This window comes from Magallana gigas, chromosome 8, assembly GCF_963853765.1.
Source record: "Magallana gigas chromosome 8, xbMagGiga1.1, whole genome shotgun sequence".
In the NCBI taxonomy this organism is placed as follows: domain Eukaryota; kingdom Metazoa; phylum Mollusca; class Bivalvia; order Ostreida; family Ostreidae; genus Magallana; species Magallana gigas.
This window is the reverse complement of record NC_088860.1, coordinates 19378466-19406112: the sequence shown is the minus strand read 5'-3', so window position 1 is coordinate 19406112 and position 27647 is coordinate 19378466. Positions and strand designations below refer to the sequence as shown.

Below are 27647 nucleotides of genomic sequence, written 5' to 3'. Positions count from 1 at the left end.
TAAATTCTCTATAGACTATTTAATTGATATAAGTTTATTCAAAATTCTTAATTTTAAAATTTCCAAACAACTACAAAGCCTTTAGATAATAAATATGCATATCATTGTGTTTCTAAACAGAAAAGAAACAAACAATCAACATGAACAATACGAACCGAAATGTTCTAGCAATGAAAAGGGACAAAAGATGGCGGCTGTAAAAGATGTGAAACCACAATCGCCGCATTTAATCGATGAATTAGAGGAGTCATTTCAGGTATATTACACTGAGCACGGTAAAGTTGTTTAACTTTGGGTACCATTAATTGGTTCTTTTGCAACAAGTTGCCGATTTCGCTGTTTAAAATTAAATTGGGTTTAGATTTAGTTTTCTGTCTTCCTCAGCTATATTCATCAGCATGATCAGTGTTCATACAGCAGCTGTACAGTGCGTAACGTAACTATAGGCCCTATATATTTTGTGTAAAGGCCACATATCAGTTCAGAACATGCCCTAATATATTTTAATTAGAAATGCCCGCACAGTTCAGACCGGAAATGTTCTGGACCACTGGATGATATTTTTATGATTTTATGCACTATAGTCTGTCCCAAGTTATTGCTTCCATCACTTTTTGATGATTTTTAATAAAAAAAAAAATCGCTGAAATGGAAAATATCCAAGATATCTTCATTGACAAATTATCCCTTTTCACACATAAAAGATTACAGGAAAGAAAACACACACGAGATGTGTATTGAAACCAGAAGCGGTATAGGGGGTTTTTCAGAACAGATAATCTGGACATTTTTCATATTAGTGGATGAAGGTAGTTTGAGCACAAAGGTATTTATTATTATCGAAATATCAAGCAAAAACTCGGGACAGAGTATAAGTGATTCACTTGCTGAAAACAAAACCGAGATCGTTTTATCTTTAATAAAATGAGATTGTTTTATGCATCTTGTACTGTAATTAAAGTATTTTTTGTATTTGTTATTTCAGAACTGCATAGAAAGTTTAACCTCTCAAGAATATTTTAATGTGCAAGACTATGATGAAGTTAAGACAGGTAATGTTAACACTTGAAAACTTGAGGACATGCTGAGACAGAGAAATTTTAGCCTCAAGGGGGATGCAGCCCTAGCTTTCAGTTGCTGTCTCACATAATCCAAAATATTTCAGATCTGATATCTCTAAAGCCACATTAATGTAATTTCTCACTCACCAGACCTGCATGCTGGTAATAAAACAGAATTACATAAATAATATTATTTTAAATTTCACACCTCTAGGAAATTCTGTTCTGTTTCCTCTCTCTATTTGTGATATTTTAAATCATTTAGTAAATAAATGAAAAAAAAGTAGAAAGAATATTGTCTGCTTAAATTTCCTTATGCACTTCCTGAAAATTTGCCAACGAAAAATAGTAATTTTTTATTTAATTGTTGCCTGCTCATACTTTTTTCCATCAGATGTCCGACAAACGAGAAATAAAATTGAATGTTATTGACCCATGCCCTTAGGGTCTGGGCCGATACCAACTACTCTGTCTGATGCCAGGGCCAAAATAAAAACAGCAGAGTGATATTCTATCAGTAGTTACAATTAACATTTGCATGTACCATTGTCACCTTTTATTATTCCATTGTTTAATTTCAGGGATGGAATTGAGTTTGCAGAAGTTCCTAGAACTTGCAAGGCAGACAGAGGCTTTCTTTCTGAAGAAACGTTTGATTCTTTCCAAGCAAAAGCCGGAACAATTTATCAAAGATGTAAGCATTTTTCTTTTGGAAGTTATACACATGTACTTTAATAATTGGTTTGCATTGTGTGAGTTAATTAATCTGTTCACTTAGTTACCAATTTTTTTCTCTTTAAAACACAATTATCCATATATCATAACCAGTACTTTTCACCTACATGCATACCCTACTTTGAAACTTTTATAGTGAGTCTTCTATTAATAAATGACAACTTGTCCTCATCTGTTATTTTTATTATTAAACCTTGCAGGAAACAGAGGACTTGCGGGCAGAGTTGGAGAGAAAGGATATCATGATAAAAAAGCACCAAGAAAGACTACAAAAATGGCAGGCAATGTTAAATAGTGTAAACAAAGGATCCTTCTATTCCTCTCAAGCCCAGCAGCAAATGTCTGGGCCCTCAGGGGGGCAGCAGTATAACCCCCATGCTGTACCTCCGGGGCCCTACACAGGGAGTGGGGGGATGCCTGGCCAGACTCACATGGGGCTGTCTTCTTCGGCCATGTCAGGTGGACAATTCTCCCAGACCCTGCCTCAACAGTCCCCCCACATGATGATGTCACGACAAGGTCCCACCCCCCATCAGCAGCAGCCTCCCCCATACAATACCCAGGGACCCTTACAGTACCTGGAACAAAGCATGTCAAATATTGGTCAGTCATTGTCAAGACCCTAATGCTGGTCTTCTTGTGAATTTGTATTACTGTAATTACTTTTATATGTTGTACATATATATGATACGTTTATATTAAATAAAACCTTTTGATGTCTAATTCTTCTCTATTTTTGGTGGATTTTTTTTCTAGTGAAATGCGTCTTCTGAATATTGATATCCATTGTGTTAATTTGATCTCTGATATTTTTTTCTGTATTTTTCAGTAATTAATGATAGCTCTACATGTTTCTTAAGTCTTAATAAATGATAACTATGATTGAACCAGCTTTTGAGGGTTGATTGGTTAAAATCCAAGAGAAGGAAGATATTTCTCTGTTTTGAATATATAGTACACTAATTTTCATTCAGGGTGGCAACAAAGTCATGTTTCTTCAATTAAAGCCACTCGGTACTTTTTCCCAACAAAAATATGGTCATGAAGGTGATAAACTTAAAATATTTTGGTCATTTACATGTAATTTTATAATATGGCATACTGAAATGAAAATTGCAGCCTACATTGCTTTAATACCATATGGTACATGTACATATAGCTGAATTGTTGGGAGATTTTATTATTTCTTTCGTTATGACTACTTGATCAATGCCATTGTTCGTCAGTTCTACAGAACTTGTTAGGGTAAATTGTTGCTGAGTGGAAAAAGTAACTGGAAAAGCGTAATTAAAGAAATTATCAAAAGTTTATTCCAAAGATATATGACATGTTTATATTCATGCGTTTGAAATATTAACCGACGAAAAAGAAATGGAGACAGTTTCTGTCCAGTTTCTAGATTCTTTGTTGATCTTGGCACAAAAGCTATTTATTACATGTATAAACTTTAGTATTAATTACACCGGCTATGAATATTTGAATACTGAATTGATTCTGGAAGAGGAAAATATGACATCCCAACTGCATGTTGAATCGTGTACTACTAAAAACTATTAATAATTTTCATGTGTATTTTGTTGAAATGGTAAAGTGAAGAGGCAATGATTGTTCACACTGCTGCATGATACATTTGAGCCTGTTTGGCTACAATCTTTCTTCCAGTATGATTATTTGGTCCATGTCTACTTTCGTTGGTTCTTCAGAATACAAAGTTGAGTGAGAGAAGAAAATTTCCTTCACATTCTCGTTGCGTTCTTTTGCTAAGACCAGCCTTCGTTGTAAGGAGATTTCCGGGTTATTCACGAGAGTGTACGCGAGTAGCCACTTCCATTTGGCTTTCCGTCTCTTACGGTCCAACATTTCTTGTTTCTCATCTACGATCAAAGACACCGAATAGTTTTATTTACAAACATTATCATCATTCATGTTAAAAAAAGATGAAAAAAAAAATAACGCTTGATAAACAATTAAGAAGAAAAAACCAAATGGTTAACAGTGGTTAAGATTGGGTTCGGTTCAATAAATCAAAACTTTTGGTATTGGTACATGTATGCGACATTTGGTAAACAATTGAACTTCGTTGCATTTTTTGTAGTTAGTTTTTTAGTTAAAACTAATCAAAGCATTGATTTAAACATAAAATTTATTTTTATATGTATTGCATACAAGTACGTATTCAAGTACGTGTCTTTGCATTTATAAACATGTGAATTATATTTCATAATCATCAAACTGTGCACATCTCACCCAAATGAATAATATCACTGTTGTTGCTTTTCTTCCTTTTCAATGACGTAAGCGATTCCGCTTGTAAAATACTGATGAAAACCATAGCAACAGGATTGGTATGAGTACTCTCTACATGCATGAATCCACAATATGCATCGAAACCTGCAATTCGGTAAGCCAAAAAATAATAAATAAACAAATAAATGAAATGAAAAAAAAATAATCCTAGAAATAATATCATTTTCAAATAGTAATTATGTAAAAAAAATTGTTCGCAATAATACCGGTATGTTTGATAAGCGCAGCAACGCAAATTTCGGCTGAGAATTCTTTGACAGTTTAAAATACTTTTAAGAAGAGTTACCGCAACTTACCGGGGTCCATTTGTTGGAATTTTCTAGGAAGGGTGCTGTGGTCCAGTCGAGGAAGGAATAAAGCTCCCAGGATGATCGATTTTATGATCCTCATCAAACAAGAAAATATTCCAATGAAAATGTTGTAAAAGAACATAAAGTATGTGAAGATGAAGAAGAGGCGCCTACAAAGATACAAAGACATACAAATTATTTACCTCAGTGGTTTTTCTTTATATAAATAGAACAATTCTAGATAAAATAATATTAATTCTATAAATCTAAGACCGTGAGCAAGTCATACATGGAAGGTTTTTAAACATTGCTGTCACCCTAAAATAATTCGAAGAAGATGGCACACGACACGTTCCACAAACATCCTTCTTATTTAGTATAAATAAACTGCAAACAATTATTTCTCATGTATATTTAATAAGACTTATCCAGCTAATGGCGAATGGCTGTAACATGTAGATGTACATTGTTGTGTATAGATAACCATCACCTGTTATCCATGGCCAATATCTCGCCGTTTTCCTGTAGGAACAGAAACTTTGACAGCAAAAGTTGAACCATGTTTAACACCAAGGAAGTCAACAGAACGGGCCTGAAATGAAAATAGAGATTATTGCTTATATCTGAACCTTGTTAATGATAGATATGTACATAATTTTATATTTATCAAAACCTTAATAAAAGTCTCGTTTATTTCCAGTTTTTGATTTAAATTTTGATTAGCTACTAAATGTGAAAGAATGAATGTTAAAATGAATTATATATTAGGTGTTAATATCAAAGAAACATTATAACTAGGAAACAAGTAAACGAGTAAACATGTTAATACATGTGTTTCCTATTAATATTTTTAAACACGTTATTGACTGTCAAAGACTATGACCATATAGCAGCGGGTAAGGTAAATGACTCAAAATAATCTGTTCACTCACCATAGCCTCATTATTTGTTCCAAAATGAAGTTATCTAGAATACCCCATAAAGTCACAACCGTTGCAATAGCAACGGAAAAAATCAACAGCAAAAGAAACTGGATGAAAAACCCTAAAAATAGTATACATCATTATACTTTAAAAATTACATTTAATCTACACATAAAGTATAATAGTGAGTCTTAATGTAATAAAAGAAAATTGTCATCGAACATAGGAAACTCTCTCAATGCACCTACCCCATCCAATATAGCCAACCTGGTACCCTGCATATCTCATGCTCCCAACCTTATAAACAAAAGATAGAAGACTGCATTAGCCTAAATCCACATACTAGAATAAAAAAAAAAACATCACCCAACTTATTTAAAAAGAATTCAACACAAAAATAACATGCAAAAAGAAAGAGAGAAGATTTTAATTTATTTTTTTTTGGCTATAACTATACCATATTGTAAATACTTTATAACTCGCCACATCAATAATACTCATGCGCGGATGTGGGGGATGGAGGACAGCACCCCCCCCCCCCCCACCCCTTGGAAACATCAATAAACGTTATTTACATGGTAAAATTAGCGAAAATGCCCCTCAAACCTTCATAAATACATCTCAAAATTTCGCTCTAATTCTTTTTAATACTCAACGCTATAAGGAAATATTTGTAAGAACACTGACATGCAATGAACTTGATTCTCATGACTGAAGTATCTATAGAGATTAAAAGTAATTGCAACATGCATGAACTAAGAAGGTATAATTACGATCAGGCTAGCGTTGGACTTCTCGGTCCTCAGTGTTAGATGCTTATTGTCTCCCTTGTACAGCGAAAGCAAATTTTCCCTAAAACATCAAAATTCAGTTTCATACAGATAAACAATTTTTTAAATCAGCCAACCCAAGTTTTCCCATGATAACATACCGGTATCAATTAAAAGTAGTTAACTGAGTAAACGACACCATGGTAATACAGATGCATGTTATAACAAATAAAGAAATATATTAATAAAACTATGTTTTCCGATATCATATTAGAAAATACAAACCTGTACGAGGTCAAGTAGTGAAGCAGAAAAACAGCATTGATGGCGAATGCAACCATTATCGAAGTAAAAAAACAACCTAAAAAAAATATAATACTTTTAAATCGACAAATGGTTTTTATATAACTAGTTTTAGTTTAAATTCAACCAATGCATTTTTAAGGGAGTTGAGTTGGATATTTGGTACTGACATATACAAAAAAATAAAAATAAAGTAATGAATACCTCTGAAAGCTATAATGAAATAATATGACACGTAAATGCCCGTTCTGAGGTTTGTTACAGCAGGATCTTCTTCTGTTGTTATTTGCCGTCCAATAATATCGAGACTGGCGCTCAAACCCTTCTCTGCGTAATCGAATATTTGATAGAACACAATAAAAAGGAAAAATGTGACCTGGAATAAAACAAACTCCGATGTACAAAAAGCATTGGAAATACTCAGACCGCAAATTAGGCTTTGTAAATAAGAAATAATCATTTTAATATAATTCTTTATCTTTGCGCAAATGTATTCAATTGAAATGTTTTACTGGAATTTAGCTTTGCTGGTGACTGCCTCACATAATAAATTTTGAAACCAAATTATCTTTCCTGATTCAATGCAGAAACTAACCTGATACAGCAAGATAAATCCAACAGCCATTACACTTATCATCCTGGCCGAATAACGGAAACCTTATTTTGATGAAAAAAAATACTAGTAAGCAAAATAATATACACACCACATAGCCGCATGTAATTTAATAAAAACACAATTTGAAATCTAATGTTGGAAAGTTCTTTGATATATATACACTCACATACATACACACCTTTTGTCCGTTTGTAGAAAATCTTTTCTGAAATGGATGTGAGCAAATGTGTAAGCTTTTCCTTTATTCCCTCTGGAGGTCTGAAGACGAAGATTAAACAAGTAAAATATTCTAGTTAAAAATTTTAAGCTTTATGAAAGGAGAAAACAATCATGCAAGTCGCTCACAGACAACATTTTAGCAAATTTATTTCTTTTAAGAAATGGCACTAAACACTCTTACATATATTTTACAAGCAGTTTGAAATAGAAAATGACCAATTCAAACAGATCATAATAGGTAAATAATTCAATTAACCTCTTGACATTGAGATAATAAACTGAATAAGGTTATTTTCGCTACTTTTTTTAAGGGGGGGGGGGGGGTTGCTCTTCTTTACTTCAGTCTTGCGAACGGTTTCGCCGTCTTGAATTAAAATTTTGAAAAATTCTAATTTTGGAAATACTCATTAAAAAACGTTAATCAGAAACATATGAATTTGCTCAGTCTTAAACAACGAGAGCGAAACGAGCGAAAATAAAACGGGGGCGAATATTTCCATTGTATACATGTATACAGTGTATGCGTGGGAAAATACAAAGCAGCGTGGACTTACGAGGGAGGGGGTGGAGGTCTCTGAAACAACTTTGTGACGTGGATCCCTTGATATGACTTGCGTATGGATTCATACAGATCCTCGCTACTCTCAAAGTCAACTGCCAGTTTGGTTTTCCTTTTGGGTTTTGCAATGGAGATAACGAATCTGACAGGAAGGCTGAAGCTGAGATAAAGGAAACATAACATTTCCGGAAGTACCCCAACAATTAGGACCAAGTAGGAAATCTATAACATGACGTAAAGGTTTCTGTTAGAAGTCTAGCAAAATGATGGCACCTGTCTCAGTTGATGTGTTTTATGGAAAGTGTAATTTCCCATAGGAATACACAGGTAAGAACATGTTAAAAGCAATGATATTAACACTTGAAATTATCACCATGCAAGACTGCAATAGGGATATGCATGATAAAACACTATATTTGCAAATTGAAAGCAATCCATCCGCAATATTTATATGAATTATTTAAGTCTGCATGCATCTATCACTTACATCCAGCTGTTGTTTACAAAAGGTGTTTGAAAAAAACTCAGCCGTAAAAACCCACGAGAAAAGAGTTGCTACCAGGTATCCAAGGGTACTTCCTGTGGTAATTCCGGCAAATAAAGGAAAGTACCCCAAGCCGTATATTAACATCGAGACTAGGGCAATAAACACTGAAATTGAAAGACCACAAATATTTCAGTAATTACATATGCGTTACTTTTTGTGAATATTATTTAAATGAAAATTCTGTTTCATTGCAAAACATAAACTATTCTTTTTAATTAAGAGTGTTGCCATTGACAATTTTTTAAATCATGTACGAAGCAAGGATAAATTTTATTGATCCAATGTCTGCAAGCTCAAACCTTTTAAGTATGTTGGTCCAATGTAGTTAAAAGCGTATTTCGAATCAAACACAATGTCAGAACAAAGTCGGGCTAATGTTCCAAATGCAGCTGCGTAGGAAAAACGATGGGACGTTTTAAGAATATCCATTGGGCTGTAAAAAAATTGACAATGACAAGAAAGTAAGATGAAATATGAATTATTGCGGAATTTTGAAATGAAATTAAATTACTGCTATATTAAAATATATTTAAAATGTTTTAATTGTAGAATAAAATACATACGATATGAGTCCTGGGCGCCCATTTAATACATGTAAAATTTTATTCGTTCGTCTCGTTGAAAATGCCAAAACCAATGTAGAAATGGCCTGAAAGTTAAAGAAAGTCTTATTCATGTTCATATTTGCAAGGGAACAAAGTTTTTTCTTTAACAGTAATAAGAGAGTATCAATAAAGAAAACCCCACTGAATTAATTCTTCGTCAACGGTATTCCGATCTTCATGGTTACGACAATTCTGAAATTCACTTATAATGGTTGTTAAAAGGGGTTAATTTTTGCAAACAATTCATACCATATTCCCAAAAATCAAGCCGGGGCTTTCTGGAGCGACAGTCTGAAGGGGATCTTTAATAAACTTGCCCCATTTTAATAAATTTGTATGAAATCCATTGGTTCTTATGTGGACACTGAGTTGATGAAAAACAACGAAAAAAGTAGAGGACTTACCGCTGGAATTAGCAAGAAGAGTCGAAACTCTTGATGTGGGAAAATCCTAGGACAAGCTTCTCTGAAAGGTGTTACATTTTACAATAACATGTTATTGATGATATAAAACTTATGTCAGCAAAAACGAGATTATAGTGCTAGTGGTTGCCATAATGTCCGATTATATTGCCATGTACATGTATATATGCGTCATTACAAATGAAGAAGCGCTGAGTCAGCTGTCGTTTATCCTTTACGTTTACAGTGATTCTTATTATATGTTCATATCTCTCTCTTTTTTAAATATCACAAGTTTTAAGAAAGTTATTTTTGTGATTAAACATGTTATATGATGGTTTCTAGTTGGGTGTTTTTTTACTGTGTCCAAAACGTGTTTAGAAAGTTCCCTTGCTTGAATTTGGTTTTACTTTTACAATACTAGTAATTATATGAATGATATTGTGAAGATAACGACCAAAGTATGTCAAAGATGTGACGTATACTCACAGGGTCACCGTGTAAGTGAAAGTTGTATTGACCGGAAAATCCAGGTAATTTCCCAGGAGCTCTGCAATGGACGCCATGGTCCAGAGGAGAGAATTTCAAATCTTGAGGGGGGAAATGGCATAATTACACAACGTTCTTAAGAAGATTGAAATAGTCTTAAAATGGTAACTATTATCGATCCCGCTTAACCTTATTTGATTTGAATTTTCGCGCGCAAGTTCATTATATTCATGGAAACGTAAACTTTCTCAGTTGTGCATTAGCATCACAGATCTACCATTAAAAAAATATCAGGAAAGTTTACATCATGGCCAAGGTTTCTGATTAAATCTCATTAATCAATGCATTTATCTAAAACTATGAGTTCCTCATCAATATTCTGTGTATCTACGCCATTGAAGATAATTGTTCAGATCTAATGATTTTGTTAAGCGTAGCCGACATTTAAAATGTGTGATCAGTGGGGTTATTATTAAGTTCAGGTTAGTCTTGGTAAAAGGGGGTCATAAGGTCATTGCGATTGCTTAAATATGTTCATTTTGAATGGTTTCGGCTTGTATACATAAGTATGACCTCTTTCAAGATTTTATTTATGTAAAGATAAACAGCAAATCGTTAGAAAATCTCCTTATTTTTCATTTTTTGATAATATATACATAGAAATGCATTCATTAAAATCAATTAATGGCTCGATTGTTTCAAGACATTCAACAAAAGTTACATACCTTTCACGTTAATATTTCATTTACTAGTATTCCCCATCCCAACTTATAAGTGACTGTTCAACATTATTTTGAAGATGAAAGGGTGTTCCATCCCTGAATTTTGCAATCCATGTCTGTGGGATTTAAATTCGGCCGATAAGCTTATGTGGAACATTGCTCTGTTTAAACGCTTTTGTGTTTACCAGCCTGGCATGGAGTTAATCAGATGACAGGTAACCGGTTTATTTTCCATCATTGCGCAGACTGCATTGTCTTGAGGGCTGATTCTTCGAACGTCTACTGCCCAATTATCATTATTCAATTATACTGGGCAATTATGGGGCCTTCTAAAGGGGCACGGGTAGACTTAACCTGTCTTTCCTTGAATGAAAAATAATATAACAGTTTGACATTTTTGTTGAATTTTGAATGTCTTTATAATATGATTAAAATTGTTGCATAAATATAAAAATAAAATATTGAATCAATTTTAATATATTTATTTAATTTATTAGCACTTCATATAATTTAAAACAATAAAATAATGTTTTAAAATTGCATAACATTTTATATACAATTTTCTTTTTATTTTGACACATAGCATTGTTTTATAACAAACTCATAAATACATGGTTGTCTCTGATTTTAATTTATACCTTATAATATAATGTTTTATTTTTATTTTGTTAAGATGTAAATGTAAAAATGAAGAAAGATATTTAATTTTTATTATTTTTTGGTAATATTTAATGATTATTTTATTTCACCGAAACATTTAGGTTATTAAAAAAATATGGTATTTTTGATATAATGTCAGGTACATGCAGCCATTAGCACTATTTATTGCATCTTTTTATTTTTTTTAAATTAAAAATAAGACAATGTCGTCTAACTGTGTCCCAAAGTATATACAGGTAAAGTCTACCTGTGTCCCCTTAGAGGGCCCCATAATTGCCTTGACCAATTACTATTTTAAATTGAGGAGTAGGCGTTTGGAGGACACACCGTCTGGAGGAGCCGAAAAAAAGAATGATTGAGTAATCTTATGCTTTATGTTGTAATTATGTCCTCTAAATTAAAAATAATATCATACAAAACTTTCAATTTTTACTAAATCAATGAACACAAGCTAAAAGAATTGAGGTGACCACGAACAAAGAGTCAATGACAAGTGGGATACCAGAATGGCGCACATAAATTGATAAATCTAAGTACATGTACTAGTATAATTGTTTGAAACGTAGTGCTTAGTCAGTATGGATAGTGTTCCTAATTAACCACCATTTTCAGTAAAGATAACAAAATACTTAAAATAAATTCTATAAGATATAAAATATGGCGTTGAAAATCACAATCGAGTTTAAATCGTGTCAAAAATGTCTAATTTTCATTAGGTAATAAAGGATGTACTAAGTACACCAATTTCTAATTTTCCGCAAAAAAATATAAATAAAATACATGTAAGACTGTTTTCACTCAATTAATAGTAGCAAGCCGATATATAATGAATAAATCATTATAAAAAGATAAAAAAAAAATATACAAATACTGATAAAGTAATACTAGCATACCCAACTTAAGGCTACATTTGTTGTGTAATCATCAAGGAAAATACACCTGCATAAAAGAAACTGTGTTATAGACACTGTGAACAAAATGTTATTATCGTGCAATTACATGTATTGATTTATTTATCACTTAACGTTTCATTCGAATAAGAATATTTACATGTATATAATTAAAAAACATAGAAAAACAACTATACATGTGTAAAGTACGAACGACGAATAGGGTCATCCATAAAAATATTTTTATATCGTAATTACGAGAAAAGATCTCGTCAATAGGAGTTAATTATATCGAAATTACGAGAAAAAGATCTCGTTTATAAATACATATATTTTGTGTGGCCCTATTCGCCTTTCGCATAAAAAAAAAACATTTCAGTGTCGTTAATTGTTACAAAATCATGCTTTACACTACAAAATGTAATCCATTCCTCAATGTTTACATCTATTGAGTATTTTCTCTTTATTACTGCTTTATGTAGAATACAGCAAAACTCGTTTATAACGAATTTCAAGGGACCATAGAAAAAACTTCATTATAGCCGTAATTCGCTATACGTTTATAACGACTTCGTAATAAATATTATAGCGAATTCGTTATAAAATAATTAAGGGTTTTTTTTCCGGCTAACAGTTTTCGAAACTATCGTAAGTTATAAAATTAGTATTACCGTCATTTACAAAAAATGTCAATATAACCATTTCATTTCAATTTTTAAAAAAATTCCGTATACTTTTTGAATTCGAGTATTTTATATATGCATCTTAAAATTGCATGTTTCTTCAATGAAATTTGAAATGGAAAAAGTTCGTTATAAAAATGATAAAATACATTAAAATTTTGCCAGCAGGGGTATTTAAATTACTTCGTTATAGCCGTAAATTCGTTATATACATCAATTTTCTATAGGTTTATATAAGAATTTTGCCGGGACATGAATAATAATTCGTTATATCCGTAAATTCGCTATATCCGTGTTCGTTATATTCGAGTTTTGCTGTAATATGTTGCAAGATCAATGTATATATACTGATTTTATATTGTCATCAATAATGAAAGGAGCTGCCTTAAGCTTTAAGTTTTCCAGGCCTTATGTGCAAGCGGGCACGAAAAGGTTAGGTGAGATGAGGTGAAGTATTCTTGAACACTTTTCTAAGAACCTCTTGCTCGAGCATTGGTAGCGACACCAATTTGCTAAATGATGTATATTGGCTATATTTTCTCATCCCGTATAATGATTTGGTCCAATTCAATTTTCGATGATTTTTCTTCTGTGCACAATGAGGATCTGGAGAAAAAAATTTCCTTTATATTCTCGTTTCGTTCCTCTGCCAAGACCAGTCTTCGTTGTAAGGAGATTTCTGGGTTATTCACGAGAGTGTACGCGAGTAACCACTTCCACTTTGCTTTCCTTCTCTTCCGGTCCAACATTTCTTGTTTTTCATCTATGATAAAGTATATCATTTATAGTTATAATAAAGACAGGAAATGTTTTAAATAAATTGTTAAGAAAATAGAACAGAAATGTTTGTGAAACACTTATGCCCCCTCCCTTGGAAACATCTGCGAAGAAAATGAACGGAAACTACAAATACACAACATGAAATTGGAATTTTTCTAAGCCCAAGGCGCATAATTCTGTCAAATAACTGCTCGATTGTATTGAGTCAAATTGAATTTGACCTAGCTATTATTTTTAAAAATCTGTGTACCAAGATTCATTTCAGTAAGTGCAACTTCTTCAAAGAAAATGTTCAGAGACAACTGACTTAAATTAATTGGAATTTTTCGAAGTCCAAAAGGCACAACTCGAAAATGGGTCGATCGAACTCAAAATTGAAATTGACCTAGGTATTATTATGATACCAAATTTGATTTCAATTGAGCAGCCTCTGCGAATAAAATGAACGGGAACTTCAAATTATTAGAATCTTTCAACGTCAAAAGGACATAACTCTGTCGAAAATGGCTCGATCGTACCCAAAATTAAAATTGACCTCGATTTATAATAATGATAATTCTGCATACCAAATTTGATTTCAATATGAGCAATCTCTGCGAATAAAATTAATGGAAATTGCAAATAATTGGAATTTTTCTATGCCCAAAGGATATAACTCTGTTGATAATGGCTCGATCGAACCCAAAATCAAACATGACCTAGATATTATTATGATAAATCTGTTCACCAATTTCATTTCAATATGTGCAACCTCCGTGAAGAACCGACCGACAAACTGACTGACCGACCGACAGAGAGACAGACGAACAGCAGCAAAGCAATATACCCTCCCTTCTTGATCATACATGTAATTAACCATGAATTACATTTGAATATAAAGAAATATTGGTTTAAATAAATATAACAATGATATTTATCAATCTTTTATATACATAATTTCATGAGGATATGACACCTAAGGTAATAAGACACAATCTAAATCTATTCATCTTTCCGGGCAGATTTTATGTTCTTGTTATTTTATCACTCTTCTTTTATTTTATGATATCACGTCATCACAAACTATCATACGATGTTTTTGGATAGCAAACTTTGAGCATATCTAAATAAATTGACTTTAAAATGTTGTATTTCAATCAGTACATTTAAAATCAAAGTACCGAAGAACTGTTGGGAGTTGATTTTATCGATGGTTATTTATTTTAAAATCAATGATATGTTATTTTGCATGACAAGTACGGGTAGTTTCTAATCTGTATTTGAATTACGCACATTTTTACGATATGAATTTTCGGACTTTTTCGACACATGAATGTTGATAAAACCCCATATGAGTCATGTTAAGTAATATTTAAAGATAGAATAAATTCAATCAAACTATGTATTAGTGATAGAAATATTTCTGGAAAATTTATGGATCCAAGCAATATTGAACTATCGTCTCGTTAAACCAAACGCTCGGCAGTCGCCGTTAATCTCCGACAAGCAAGAGAGACTCTCTGCTTGTCGGAGATTTACGGAGACAGCCGAGCGTCGAGTTGAACGAGGCTATAATGAACTCTGGCGTAAGAATACATACAACTACAAAAAATATCTAAATTGTTCGTACCATTTAAAATCTGACTATTTTCAAGGTATTTATAAATATGTTTCCTTGAAAAACAATGCTTTAGCATACATTATTTCGGATTTATCAATTATTCTCAAGAACTAATTCTTGTAAGCGGCGATGATTTGTGCTTTGGTCCAAACACTGTTTCACTTTCGGTTTGTCAGAGTAACTGCATAGGAGTGTTGATTAAAATCAACTCACAAAAACTGTTTTCTTAGCGAGAAAAAAAATATTTTCTTATTGGTGTTCATCTTTTTAAATAAACTGTTTAGAAGAAACGATAAACTTCATAGTATTAATATGGTTATATGAAATCAATGTTTTCTTTTATAAGAAGCAACATTGCGTAGTACACCTGGGTGCAAATCATCACATGTATTGATAATACATGCATGTGCATTCAACAATGTATGAATAGTTCTATAATGCAATATAGTACTTATAAGTCTGAATACATAGACATACCCTGGAGATTGATATTTGAATGTTTTTTACTGTTCTTCTTCAATGAAGTAAGTGATTCCGCTTGTAAAATACTGATGAAAACCATCGCAACGGGGTTGGTATGAGTACTTTCTATATGCATGAATCCACAATAGGCATCAAAACCTGAAATTATACAACGCAAAGCATTTAAAACTTTCTGAGGGAAAAGTTTCAGCCATGTTTTACACAGAATGTTGAATAACATTGCAATATAATTTTATCTTTAAAACATATCTGACAACCCTGTGATATTTTTTTTTAAAAAAACAGCATTATAAAATGGTATGTAAAGTTACCAGGGTCCATCTTTTGGAATTTTCTAGGAAGGGTGCTGTGGTCCAGTCGAGGAAGGAATAAAGCTCCCAAGATAATGGATTTTAAAATTCGCATTAAACAAGAAAAGATTCCAATGAAGATGTTGTAGAAGAACATAAAGTATGTGAAGATGAAGAGGAGGCGCCTACAATTGATAATGCAAAATGACAAACAATTTTATTGTTTTGTTGTTGTTCTTGGTGATATCGGCATGTGTTTCTGTCCCTCAACAAAACATTTGTACATATAAACAAATATATAGTGTGTTTTAAGGTGGTATGGGATTCCTTCATATTGTGACGTACTTCGGATGGAAATAAACAATAAAATCAAGTATTATTTGATAAACGTTTTCTTTTCCGAAAATGTTACCTAACAGCTTAGCACGTTAGCTAATAATCTGTAAGTCATGAGTTCGAATACCGCTGGGACTTTTATTATTTCTACCTTTCAAAAAAAGATTTTAAAACATATTTTTTGATCAAATATTGCAAAATCTGAAAAATCTAAAACGATGAAAGTACTTTGATCATAATGTATTTTTATCCACATTAATATCGACAGGTGTCCCATACCCCCTTAAGTATATTTTTTAAAGAAGACAGGATAGTTGTGGCCATTTTTAGACGTATGGACTCCTTAAAAAGAACGGATCAGTATAAAGAAGTATAAGAACTTTCAAAGATATAAAACGGATTTTTTAAAATCTAATTAACACTTAGCCATAGACAACAATATAGCTTATAAATCATATATAGAGTAAGTACCGGGGTATGATGGAAATTTGTTGACCACTTAGTTTTAATAAATAATATTCAATTCAGCAACTGACCAAGATTTTATCAACTCTGACTTGCATTTTCCAATAGCCAATGACCATAAAACTATGATTAAGATAAAGTACTCACCTATTATCCATAGCTAATATCTCGCCACGTTTCTGAAGGAAAAGAAACTTCGACAGTATCAGCTGGGTGATGTTTAACACCAAAGAAGTTAATAAAACAGGCCTGGAATGGAAAGTGAAAATGTTAGTTTATTTAAATGTCCTTTCATGATAATATAATATAAACTATAAAATATAATAATTGGATTAAGATATCAATGAAATAATGTTATGTATGTAACAGGGTTAAAATCTTACTTAAACCCGAAAATACATGGAAGTTGGCATATCAACACCAATTAAATTGTCTTCATGTACAGGTATAACAAGATCGAGATTTACCATCACTTAGACACTATATACATAATTATAAACTTGTATTGAAGAATTTCGAAAAGATTGGTAATGTTACAAACTGGAACTCAGAAACCATGTAATGATTTTTTTTATATCACCAAGAAAATTCTATGTAATAATAGAAGTTGCAGACTAAATTATACTCACCATAACCTCATAGCTTGATCTAAAATGAAATATTTCAGAAAATCCCATAATATCACTATCAGTGCTATGGCAACGGTAACAATTAGCAGCATGAAAAACTGGATGAAGAAGCCTAAAATATAATATAATTATATCACAAGAATGAATTAAACACACGATAAAATAATACTTACTTAGTATGTAATTGATGTTATTTTTAAAAGAGAGTTTTTAAAATTATGACTACTGTATACAGGGTTATTTTCACTCAGTGTAATTTTCACCCTTCTATATTTGCAAACAGTTTCACCCCGTCTTAAATTCGCCAAAATACAGTATGCTTAATGAGAAATAATTTGAAACATTGAAATTCACCTACTCTCAAATTCGCCCGCTGACAACAAGGGCGAAAGATGTGAAAATAAAACGGGGGGCGAATATTTTCCCGGTATACAGTATCCTAATAATAATAAAAATAATAATAATATTTATGATATTATTGTCTAATCACAATTTATGCACCTACCCCATCCAATGTATCCAACCTGATACCCAGCGTATCTCATGCTTCCAACCTCGTAAACAGAAGATGAAAAAGGTTAAGGATTACACTAATTGGACAAACATGAATTTAGATTACATTCAATGTCTTTTTACATATAACACATACATATTCTTATAGTTTTTTAACTTATGGATGGCAAAAACAAATGTTGCGTGTAGAACTTTTAAAAAATGCTTATGGATTTAATAGCGATCTGCCTCACGAATATGCATTTGATGATGTACTGTTTAAGCACATAATTTGGTTTGGTTAAAATTTCGTTGTTTTTAAACTAACAAAACGCTGGCATTTAATTTCGTCATATCGTAATCTCTGATATATATCACGTATCAACTCTACATGTATTAATACTTGGGTTAACTATTCGTTATGGATTTGATTTCGTTGATTTATACTGCTAACGAAAATAACGAAATTAAATCCTCAACGAATATATCTGCTTCTAGAGCATATTCAAATTAATTTAAATTAACCATTAGGGTCTTTATTATTCAACCCTGAAAAGTCAACACACGTTAATTGATTTGAACTTACAATCAGGCTGGCGTTGGACTTTTTATTTTTCGGTGTGAGATGGTTGTTTTTACCTTTGTACAATGAAAGCAAATTGCTCCTGAAACAAATAAGATCATAATTAATATATGCACGTTTTGGTAACATTAATCTTTTCTCCTTTTCAGTTACCAAAATACGAAGTATACGTAACAGTTAACCATATATTACCTAAAGATATACATATGTGTACATGGGACTTCTAGAATATTATTTCAGAATAAAAAAAAAACTATGAAATATCAAAAGAGCCTACCTGTATGACGTCATATAGTGAAGCAGAAAAACAACGTTAATGGTAAATGCTACCATCAGAGAAGTCAGGAAACAACCTTAAACAATAAAATTAATATATGCTAGCATATAATATACACTTTCCATTATCTGTAATAAAATATACAATAAATGCAATACGAAATTTCCTCTCTCATTTTACTCTTGGATTTTGGCTTTTACAAGTGTATCAATAATTTACCTCTAAATGCTATTACGAGGTCATATAACACGATTAGGATCTCTCTAAGGCTTGTGACAGCAGGATCTTCTCCTATCTCTTCGATTCTTCCAATACTATTAAGAATGTGTTCCATGCCAATTTCCGCAAAGTCAAATAACTCAAATAACTGAACGAACAGCAAAAACGTAACCTAAAATACCAAACAAGTTTACGTTTAAAAAAAAAAGTAAAAATCCGAATTAAATGCGAATGTTTGAATATTTTAATTTTAGTAATTAGTATAATATTACTTTCATGCAAAATAGGTACCGTTTTTATATATATATATATATATATATATATATATATATATATATATATATATATATATATATATATATATATATATATATATATATATATCTTGTTTTAATCAGTAAGGTCAGATTTCAAATTCATATTTTTTTATTCAACACGTTCTCTTTTTTAGAATTTAAATAAATAAAAGACGCATACCTCATACAGCAAAATAAATCCAATGGCCATTACACTTATCATCCTGGCTGAATACCGGAAACCTAAAGAAAATGCAAAGATCATGCATTTTGGTATTTCATATTGAGGTGTTTCCCTTTTATATTTTAAATTATAAGGCTTTTATGTCAAAAGTAAAAATCATTTCATTTAAATGAAAAGCAAATATTGAACAGTACATATTTTACTAGGTCTTTAAATGTTTAATCTCTTGAAGGAAGTCAAAAGTATCGTCTTTAGAAATAGATACCACAAAAATAATCAGGTATTATACATGTATGTGTCTATGATGATGTGTTTGATTTGTAGCATTGATATAGGATTTATGACTCTTGCAAAATTACTGTACCTTTTGTACGCTTGTAAAAAATCTTTTCCAGCAAAGATTTTAAAGAAGATTGAAGCTTTTGCATTATTCCCTTTGGAGGTCTGCGCATATAAAATGAAATTGTCTATGAAATCATTTTACTCGTATTTAAAATAGAATTTATCAATTTTTGGGAGTTGATTTTAATCAACTCTCCTATGCAGTTACTCTGGCAAACCGAAAGTGAAACAGTGTTTGGACCGAAGCACAAATCATCACCGCTGACAAGACTTAGTTCTTGAAAATAATAGAAAAATCCAATGTAATGTATGCTAAAGCATTATTTTTCGAGAAAACTTATCAATAAACACTTTCTAGATAGTCAGATATTATATAATACAAACAATTTAGATATTTTTATAGTCTCATGTATTCTTACGCCAGAATTTAATATAGCCTCGTTCAACCAAAAGTTCGGCTGTCTCCGTAAATCTCCGACAAGCAGAGAGGCTCTCTTGCTTGTCGGAGATTAACGGAGACAGCCGAGCGTCTGGTTGAACGAGACTAGAGTTCGATATCAATAGTGCTTGGATCCATACAATTTTTAGAAATGCTTCGATTACTAATACATAGTTTGAAATCTATCTTTAAATATTACACAGCATGATTCATATGGGCTTTCTAGAAATTCTTGTCGGAAAAGTCTAAAATTCATATTATAAAAGAGTGCGTAATTCAAATACAGACTAGAAACTAATTGCCATGCAAGATAACTTGATTTTAGAATAAATGATAATCGATAAAATCAACTCCCGTCAGTTCTTCAGTACTTTGATTTTTAGATATCATTATGCCAACACATGCAAATGATTTGGAGGACATTGTGAGAAATAGAACCTTCCGTATGCTAAACAAATAAAAACATTACTGGCATAAGAAGAATTTTTTTCTTTTATTTGAAAATGGCATTCAAAAAGCGTAGACTTACAAGGGAGGGGGTGGTGGTCTTTTAAACAACTTTCTGACGTGAATCCCTTGATAAGAATTTCGAATGGATTCATAAAGATCTTTGCTGCTCTCAAAATCCACCGCTAATTTGAATTTCTTTTTGGGCTTTGCAATAGAGGCAACAAATCTGACGGGGAGACTAATGCTTAGATAGAGAAAACATAATGTTTCTGGAAGCATTCCAATAACAAGCACCACGTAAGAGATCTACAATATAAGTACAATCAATTATTGATTTTAATTCTTTTTCAATTAACAATACAGTCATACAGCCTGTTTCAGAAGCTGCAGAAGTATAGCTCCACGGGAAATTTTGGTTGACGGACCCAAATTTTCCACAGAGCTACATACACTTCTGCAGCTACTGTCTCAGCTGATATTCAATGAGTAATCATTCTGTATCGAATTGAACATGATGTTAAATAAAAGTATCAAAACGAAATCAAATTCACCAGTTCATGCATCTGCGTAACCATTACAGTTTATGTACATGCACTTTTAATCGGGTATTTCCGCTATTCATAAATATTCGTAAAAAAAAAAAACAAATACCATAAATAATAACTTTTTTCCACAACATTTCTCGACGCCAAAATAACCTTACATTAATGTACGTATCATCGAAATACATGTACTTACTACCCCCATTGGTTGTTTACAGAAATAATTGCCAATAAATTCTGCCGTGAAAACCCAGGAAAACAGGGTGGCTATAAAGTATCCAACGGGGGCTTCAGTGGTTATTCCCGCAAACAAGGGGAAGTAACCCAAGCCGTATATCAACATGGAGACCAGGGCTAATAACACTGTAATAAAAGAAAGGTGACACATGTTTTAAACTACATTGCATTAGGTTAAAGCAATATGAGCTGTACTTTTTACAGAAGTTTATTTCGCTGCAAAAAGCTGCCAGTATGATTAGTCTGCGTGTAACTTAAACTCTAATGATAATTAAGATTTGAAAAAGTCATTAATTTTCGCCAGAAGAAAGATTTCTCTTCTAAGGAACATATAGCGGATCAATTTTTGTACAGGACGACAATAATTCAACTTTGCTTCAATTAAGGCTTCTTAACGGCCTTTTCCAATGAAAATATGGCTAACAGAACTTTAAAAACCATGATATTTTTGTCATTTTAGTAGAAAATAACATTTTCGTGAAAAAGATATTCCAGCAAGAAAATTGCAGCTCATATTGCTTTAATGTTTCATTTCTAAATAAAGTTCATGTTTCTTTCTAGACATTGTGCGCAGTTTTGGAAATAAGTAATTTCTAAAGAAAAAAATTAAATTATATTGAATAAACTAAGTATTGTTTTAAAATAAAAAAAAAACCAAAAACAAACAAACCTTTTAAGTATGTTGGTCCGTTGTAATCAAAAGCATATTGTGCATCGAACACAATGCCAGCACAAAGACGGGCTAGTGTACCAAATGCAGCCGCGTAGGAAAATCGATGGGATCTTTTTAAAACATCCATTGGGCTGAAAAAAAATTAATTCAAGACTTTAAAATGACTCTTATCAACATTTATTTCGTCAATTTAGAATGTGTAGACAGAATTTAATAGCAATTATTATAGCATCTATTTCTTTATTTGTAATAACTTACATTGTTATACTTTCATGTTAAATACTGAAATCTGATTGGTTAAGACGCAGTTAATAATATTTAATATTACCCTCAGCGTAAGCAACGCACTTGGCAACGGGTAACATTAAAAAATGTTACATGCGCGAAAATTATGCGCGTACGGTTCGCTGTAGAATTCACGTTATTCCTATATAAAAGCAGTAAAATTTTCTTAAAATTTTTAAAAAAGACATTCAGTATAACAAAATAAATAGTGCCTGTTTGGGAGGATAACAGTTGAAATTGACACCCCTCGAAAACCATTGTCAACCTCCGCTTCGCGTCGGTTGACAATGGTTTTCGAGGGGTGTCAATTTCAACTGCTCCGCTTCGCGTCGGTTGACAATGGTTTTCGAGGGGTGTCAATTTCAACTGTTACCCTCCCAAACAGGCACTATTTATATAATATAAGTCCTGATCGCCAATATAGAATGTGTTGACAGAATTTAATAATTATAACATCTATGTCTTTATTTGTAATAACTTACAATATAAGTCCAGGTCGTCCATTTAACATTTGTAACTTTTGTTTGGTTCGTTGTGTGGAAAATGCCAAAATCAAGGTTGATATAACCTGAATGTATACAACGTTATTCAAATCAACATTCTGTCTCAATTAATGATAATAAGTCCTTTCACTTTTTATGTACGACATCACTTTGGGTTGTGTTTTTCGATAAATTGAGAAATGGTGCATTTTTAGAAATACTGTATGGCACTATCTACATATATTATGGCATTAGGTCAGTCATATGCGTGGCCCAGTGAAACTCAATACCGAGTGATTTTGATTTTGAGGGTTGCTGGTTCGATTTTCTGAATTTATTTTTTTCTTTCTTTTTACGGAATATATAATATGTTTAATGGGGCGCCCGTTAGGGTGCGCGCAACAGGACCTGCACAATGGCATACTAGCATTGATAGCTTTGCTCTACAGGGGCTCAGTTATCGGATAGATGAGTGTTTTATTATTTGTTCCCGAAGACGTTATGGTTAAAATTCATACTCTTATGTATATTTCTGTGAATTACAATAAATACATTCACTGAAACCCCCTGTTTCAGTAATGTTAAAAAGTGTATTTAAGGTACATTTTTTTAAATAAAAAAAGTCAAGGGACGACACTCGCCATCTTGGATTTATAGGGGGTCTTTGGTTAACGTTCTGTTTTCAAAACGTTCTCTAGTTTCTCCAACGATTTATGACAAGCTCTAGGTTGGAAAATGATCAAATAACTTATCCCTATTGTCTGACTACATTTATGTGCTGCATCATAAATGCATCGTGTCAAATATGTACTAGGCATTTGCCAAAGTTATCGAAAGAAATGGAAATCTATTTTTGAGTGAATTAATTCTCAATATAATTATTATAATAATGAAGAAGTTCCAAAAACGTATAATAAGTTTTAAGAGAGAGAGAGCAAAACATTCCGTAAAAGAAAAGATTCCACTTGGTATATCGTATGTTTTCGCCTCTCTTCAGTGATTACATGCCATGATGGCGAGTTAAATTATCGGTAGTTTTCGTATAAAAGTAGGGGGAGTAAATGACATCATATGTCAGCTAAAATTCAGATAAGTACAGTGATTTTTACGTAAGCATGTGCGTTGCTTTCTTTAGCGTTTTTTAAGAATTTTAATTGTTAAATGAAAAGGATGTATCCGATTTACAAGTAAAATTTTTCCTTAGAAAAGTTTGGGTTTTTTTTAATTTGCCTTAATAAAAATTTCTTGGAACAATTTGCAGGTTAAAACTCGAATTTCCTCCAATTTTACAGGTCTATGGGCCTCGCTTACTGCCTACGTACTTACTGCTGGGACGAGTAAGAAAAGACGAAACTCCTGATGAGGAAAAATCTTCGGACATTCTTCCCTGTAAAAAAAACTTACAGGTTATTATCGATGACTGTTTCGGTAATCTGGTTGAAGATTATTCAGTCACGTTTATAAAAATTTACATTATCGTGCTTTTTATATTCCATATTTTAATGCAACTTGTTTCTTGATATTTACCAAACGTCATAATAATCTTTTTTTTTGGATTTGCTATATGTACATAATTTTTAAGCTGGTTCTTATAATGCGCTAGTGTCGCACTACAAAGTTACTGTAATTGGATATTACTTACAAAATCAATGTGTAGGTAAAGTTTGTGTCCACTGGGACCTCTAACAGCTCTAGAATAAAGTCCATGGCTGGGAGGTGTTTAGGTAGACCTTGAAAATTAAAATGGCAGAAAATGATATAATTTTTTTATTGCCCTTGTCAACTAAAAAATAAAGGTATTGCCTTCATCAGATCTCGGACAAAAAAAAATAACTTCGTTCATCACATTTTCTACTATTTATTTTATAGAATAAAACAACGAATTCCTAGTGCCTGTTGTTTCTTGAAAACATCTAAATCAGCTAGAAAGATAAACATTCTATTATTTGTTATTTGGCTCTGGTTAAAAAATGAATAAATGAAATTATTCACGTAAAAAAAATTCAATTCAAGCAGTTTGTCAAAGATAATATTAGACTTTATCGATGTGCATTCGGAATAATTCAGCAGTTCTTTATCGGAGATCAGAAAAAAGTTCCTCTACATACACCCCTACATTTGTATCTTTCAATAAACATTTGAATTATAGTAAATTTTCGTGAGCTGCTCTTTCTAGGGTGTATTATCATAAACTAATTAATCATGATAGTGAAAATATTTCGATCATCATTTGTTGTATTACTACTTTTGACCTACATGTACTTGTTTTGATGACAAAACTCTTCGCTGTATGTGTTGCTCGAGTTTCGTGGATTTCACAGATATGGTCAAACTGTGTACATGTACTTACAAAGTGACCCTCTGGGTGTTTTTTGTTTTAACCATGAACAACTCGTTACAGAGTCTTCGGTTAAATGATGACCTATATACAAAGTAGTACTTTATACACAAGGATCATGTACGGGTATAATCTGGTCTTATTTTTACTCGCTTTAAAAAGAGGATCAACTGTCTTATTTAAGTGTAGTTTAATTCTTTCCCTGATTAAAACTTACATGTACTAGTCCACAAACAAAACCGTGGGTAACAAGTATGATTTTGGGATGGGGTTTTTTTAAGTTGAGGCATTAGCAATATAGATACATCCTTGTTTCGAAATGAAAACTTTAATAAAATGTACTATTGATTTGATTGTCCTTTTCTTAAATGATTCAAAATAACTGTTTTAGCCCCATAGATCAAAATATATAACTATAGGCAGTTGTTATCCATAATTAAGCCTTAGGAAGTTATTCCTCAAGTTCTAACAAAAACATGTACTACAATGTAGGTTTCTTTCATTAACTGTTGGTATAGATTTATCTAATAGATGGCCGTGAGCCATTTCATTCATTTCATTGATGACAATACACTTACAGAAGAAACAAGAATGTAAAGAATTTTGCCGACTGTACATAAGTTTTTTAATCGGAGACTAAATACGACTTTGAAGTATGCTTGGACGATACAAAACATATTTACGTATCTCTCCTGCTGCACAAACTCACCTCATCAAAGATTTCGCTCAATTAAATTTAATGAATCAACGTCCATGTTGAAATGAAATGTGTCATTTATTGAAATTAATAGACGGAAAATAATGTGAAATAATTATACAAAATGCTAGTGGGTCAAACTACAAACGTCACTCTAAGTGGTTCAGTTTCCTCACCCGCTAACACCTTAATTAGATGAAATGTACATTGTACATACCTTATGTGACTCTCCAGCTATATGGTCCACGGTTAAAAGGTTCAGTAGCTATACTTGGGATTGCTATCCCTGAAAGAAGTCGACCATAACTAACATTTAATCCGAATGAATCGTTATTGTGAAATAACCGGTTTAAATGGTCAGCAAGTCTGAAGGTTTTCGACTGGAAACACAGCAGGACTTCTGTCAATTTGGACAATTTAATGCTACACTGGCTCTACAGAGAAAAAAAGGTCTGACGATTAACTCTCAACAAAGTAGGATACAAATGACTGTTACTAGTTTCTTACAGTTATTTTTTGCAGTACTTTTAAAATAGTATCGACGAGAGCTTTGTTTCATACGTTTTGTTAATTACTTTAAAACGATTACTAGGAACACTTATGACTATGACGGGTATGTGTAATTCACTGGGGCAAAATTATTTTTGTCAACAAATTTTTTCCATATATATAAATATATACATGTATATTTATGTATATTTATATATGTATCTATACATGTACCTGGAATCAAAAGATTACAATGACTCCAAGTTCATTTGTAGTGAGATAGAACAAAAGACTGCGTTAAAGGTCGTTTATTCAATAAACCAAATATGTATTGTTAAAAATGAAAGCATTGGTTTCTGGACATGTTATGAATACAATTATTATTTTTACAGGTATAATTGTTACATTAAAGTTTTTACAATCGGAGAATTTAAAACTATACATTTACATTTCCAACTGTCTTTATCTATGATAACAATAAGAATCAATTTTGAAGCCTATAGCCCAAATAACTTCATAAAAGATTAGCGACACAAAATGGGCGTGTGTGGCAATGCACTTTGAAAAAATTAAGCACTTTCAAAAAAATTTCAAAGTGCGTTAAAATTTGGGACCAAATCAACGCACTTTGAAAATTTTTTTTCAAAGAGCGTTAAATTTGGGACCAAGTAAACGCAATTTGAAAAAAATTTCCAAAATGCGTTACGGAGGTACATCAACATTTTTTCGTATCGAGGCACTTAACGCGTTTTGATATATATAAATTTTGAATTCTGGAATTAAATTTCTAACGTGTTGATAGTATGATGATTTGTTAACACTTAGTCTAGTAAATCTAATTTTCCGTCTTTGAGAACGGGGGTGGGTTGAGGATAAACCAAAGATACAAGTCAATTACCAGTACATCATTTAATTCATTACAGGAATAATGTCCCGACCCCTCATCTTTCCTTCAAAAACATGATATAAAGCAACTTGATGCTGAAAAGGATAGTACAAAGATAGCTTTTTAATGAATACCGCTCAGAAAAATATTCGGTAAAATCCTTTACCTTTTGAGAAGACGTAAAAATATTTATAAGAATGAATAGGACCAATGTTCGTGGCTTTCGTAGATAGCCATTGCCCACTCATTTACTTCCTTTCAAACATATATACAATCATTTGTTTGATATTAATCAAAATGATCCCGAACTTGCTACCAAAAAATTTACATCCTCACGAACATTGACCCCCACATTTCACAGTAATATACAAGC

The 27647-nt window shown here is 32.1% G+C and overlaps 3 protein-coding genes across 3 annotated transcripts; 1 reads left to right on the top strand and 2 right to left on the bottom strand.

Annotated features, from left to right (window-relative positions):
- The first annotated feature begins 102 nt into the window (after positions 1–102).
- On the top strand, positions 103–2522 carry LOC105346413 (mediator of RNA polymerase II transcription subunit 28). The gene is made up of 4 exons (XM_011454965.4): positions 103–256; positions 986–1052; positions 1643–1755; positions 1997–2522. Exons 1-4 carry the CDS (start codon positions 188–190, stop codon positions 2420–2422), a joined length of 675 nt encoding a protein of 224 aa, XP_011453267.2. The 5' UTR covers positions 103–187; the 3' UTR covers positions 2423–2522.
- Positions 2523–3083: 561 nt separating this feature from the next.
- Positions 3084–10736, bottom strand: LOC105346415 (receptor for retinol uptake stra6). Its single transcript, XM_034472129.2, has 18 exons — positions 10551–10736; positions 9826–9926; positions 9340–9400; positions 8894–8979; positions 8630–8763; positions 8271–8434; positions 7779–8005; positions 7184–7263; positions 6985–7046; positions 6594–6765; positions 6372–6447; positions 6090–6168; positions 5565–5613; positions 5326–5437; positions 4884–4985; positions 4400–4563; positions 4044–4187; positions 3084–3670 (listed from the first exon to the last, which is right to left on the bottom strand). The coding sequence occupies exons 2-18, from the start codon at positions 9900–9902 to the stop codon at positions 3441–3443; spliced, it is 2019 nt and encodes a 672-aa protein (XP_034328020.2). The 5' UTR covers positions 9903–9926; positions 10551–10736; the 3' UTR covers positions 3084–3440.
- A 2366-nt stretch (positions 10737–13102) lies between these two features.
- On the bottom strand, positions 13103–26230 carry LOC105346417 (receptor for retinol uptake stra6). The gene is made up of 18 exons (XM_034472130.2): positions 26117–26230; positions 24507–24594; positions 24191–24251; positions 22865–22950; positions 22095–22228; positions 21384–21550; positions 20725–20951; positions 19779–19858; positions 19412–19473; positions 18935–19106; positions 18716–18791; positions 18442–18520; positions 17869–17917; positions 17364–17475; positions 16882–16983; positions 15955–16118; positions 15638–15781; positions 13103–13543 (listed from the first exon to the last, which is right to left on the bottom strand). The coding sequence occupies exons 2-18, from the start codon at positions 24569–24571 to the stop codon at positions 13311–13313; spliced, it is 2013 nt and encodes a 670-aa protein (XP_034328021.2). The 5' UTR covers positions 24572–24594; positions 26117–26230; the 3' UTR covers positions 13103–13310.
- Between the last annotated feature and the right edge of the window lie 1417 nt (positions 26231–27647).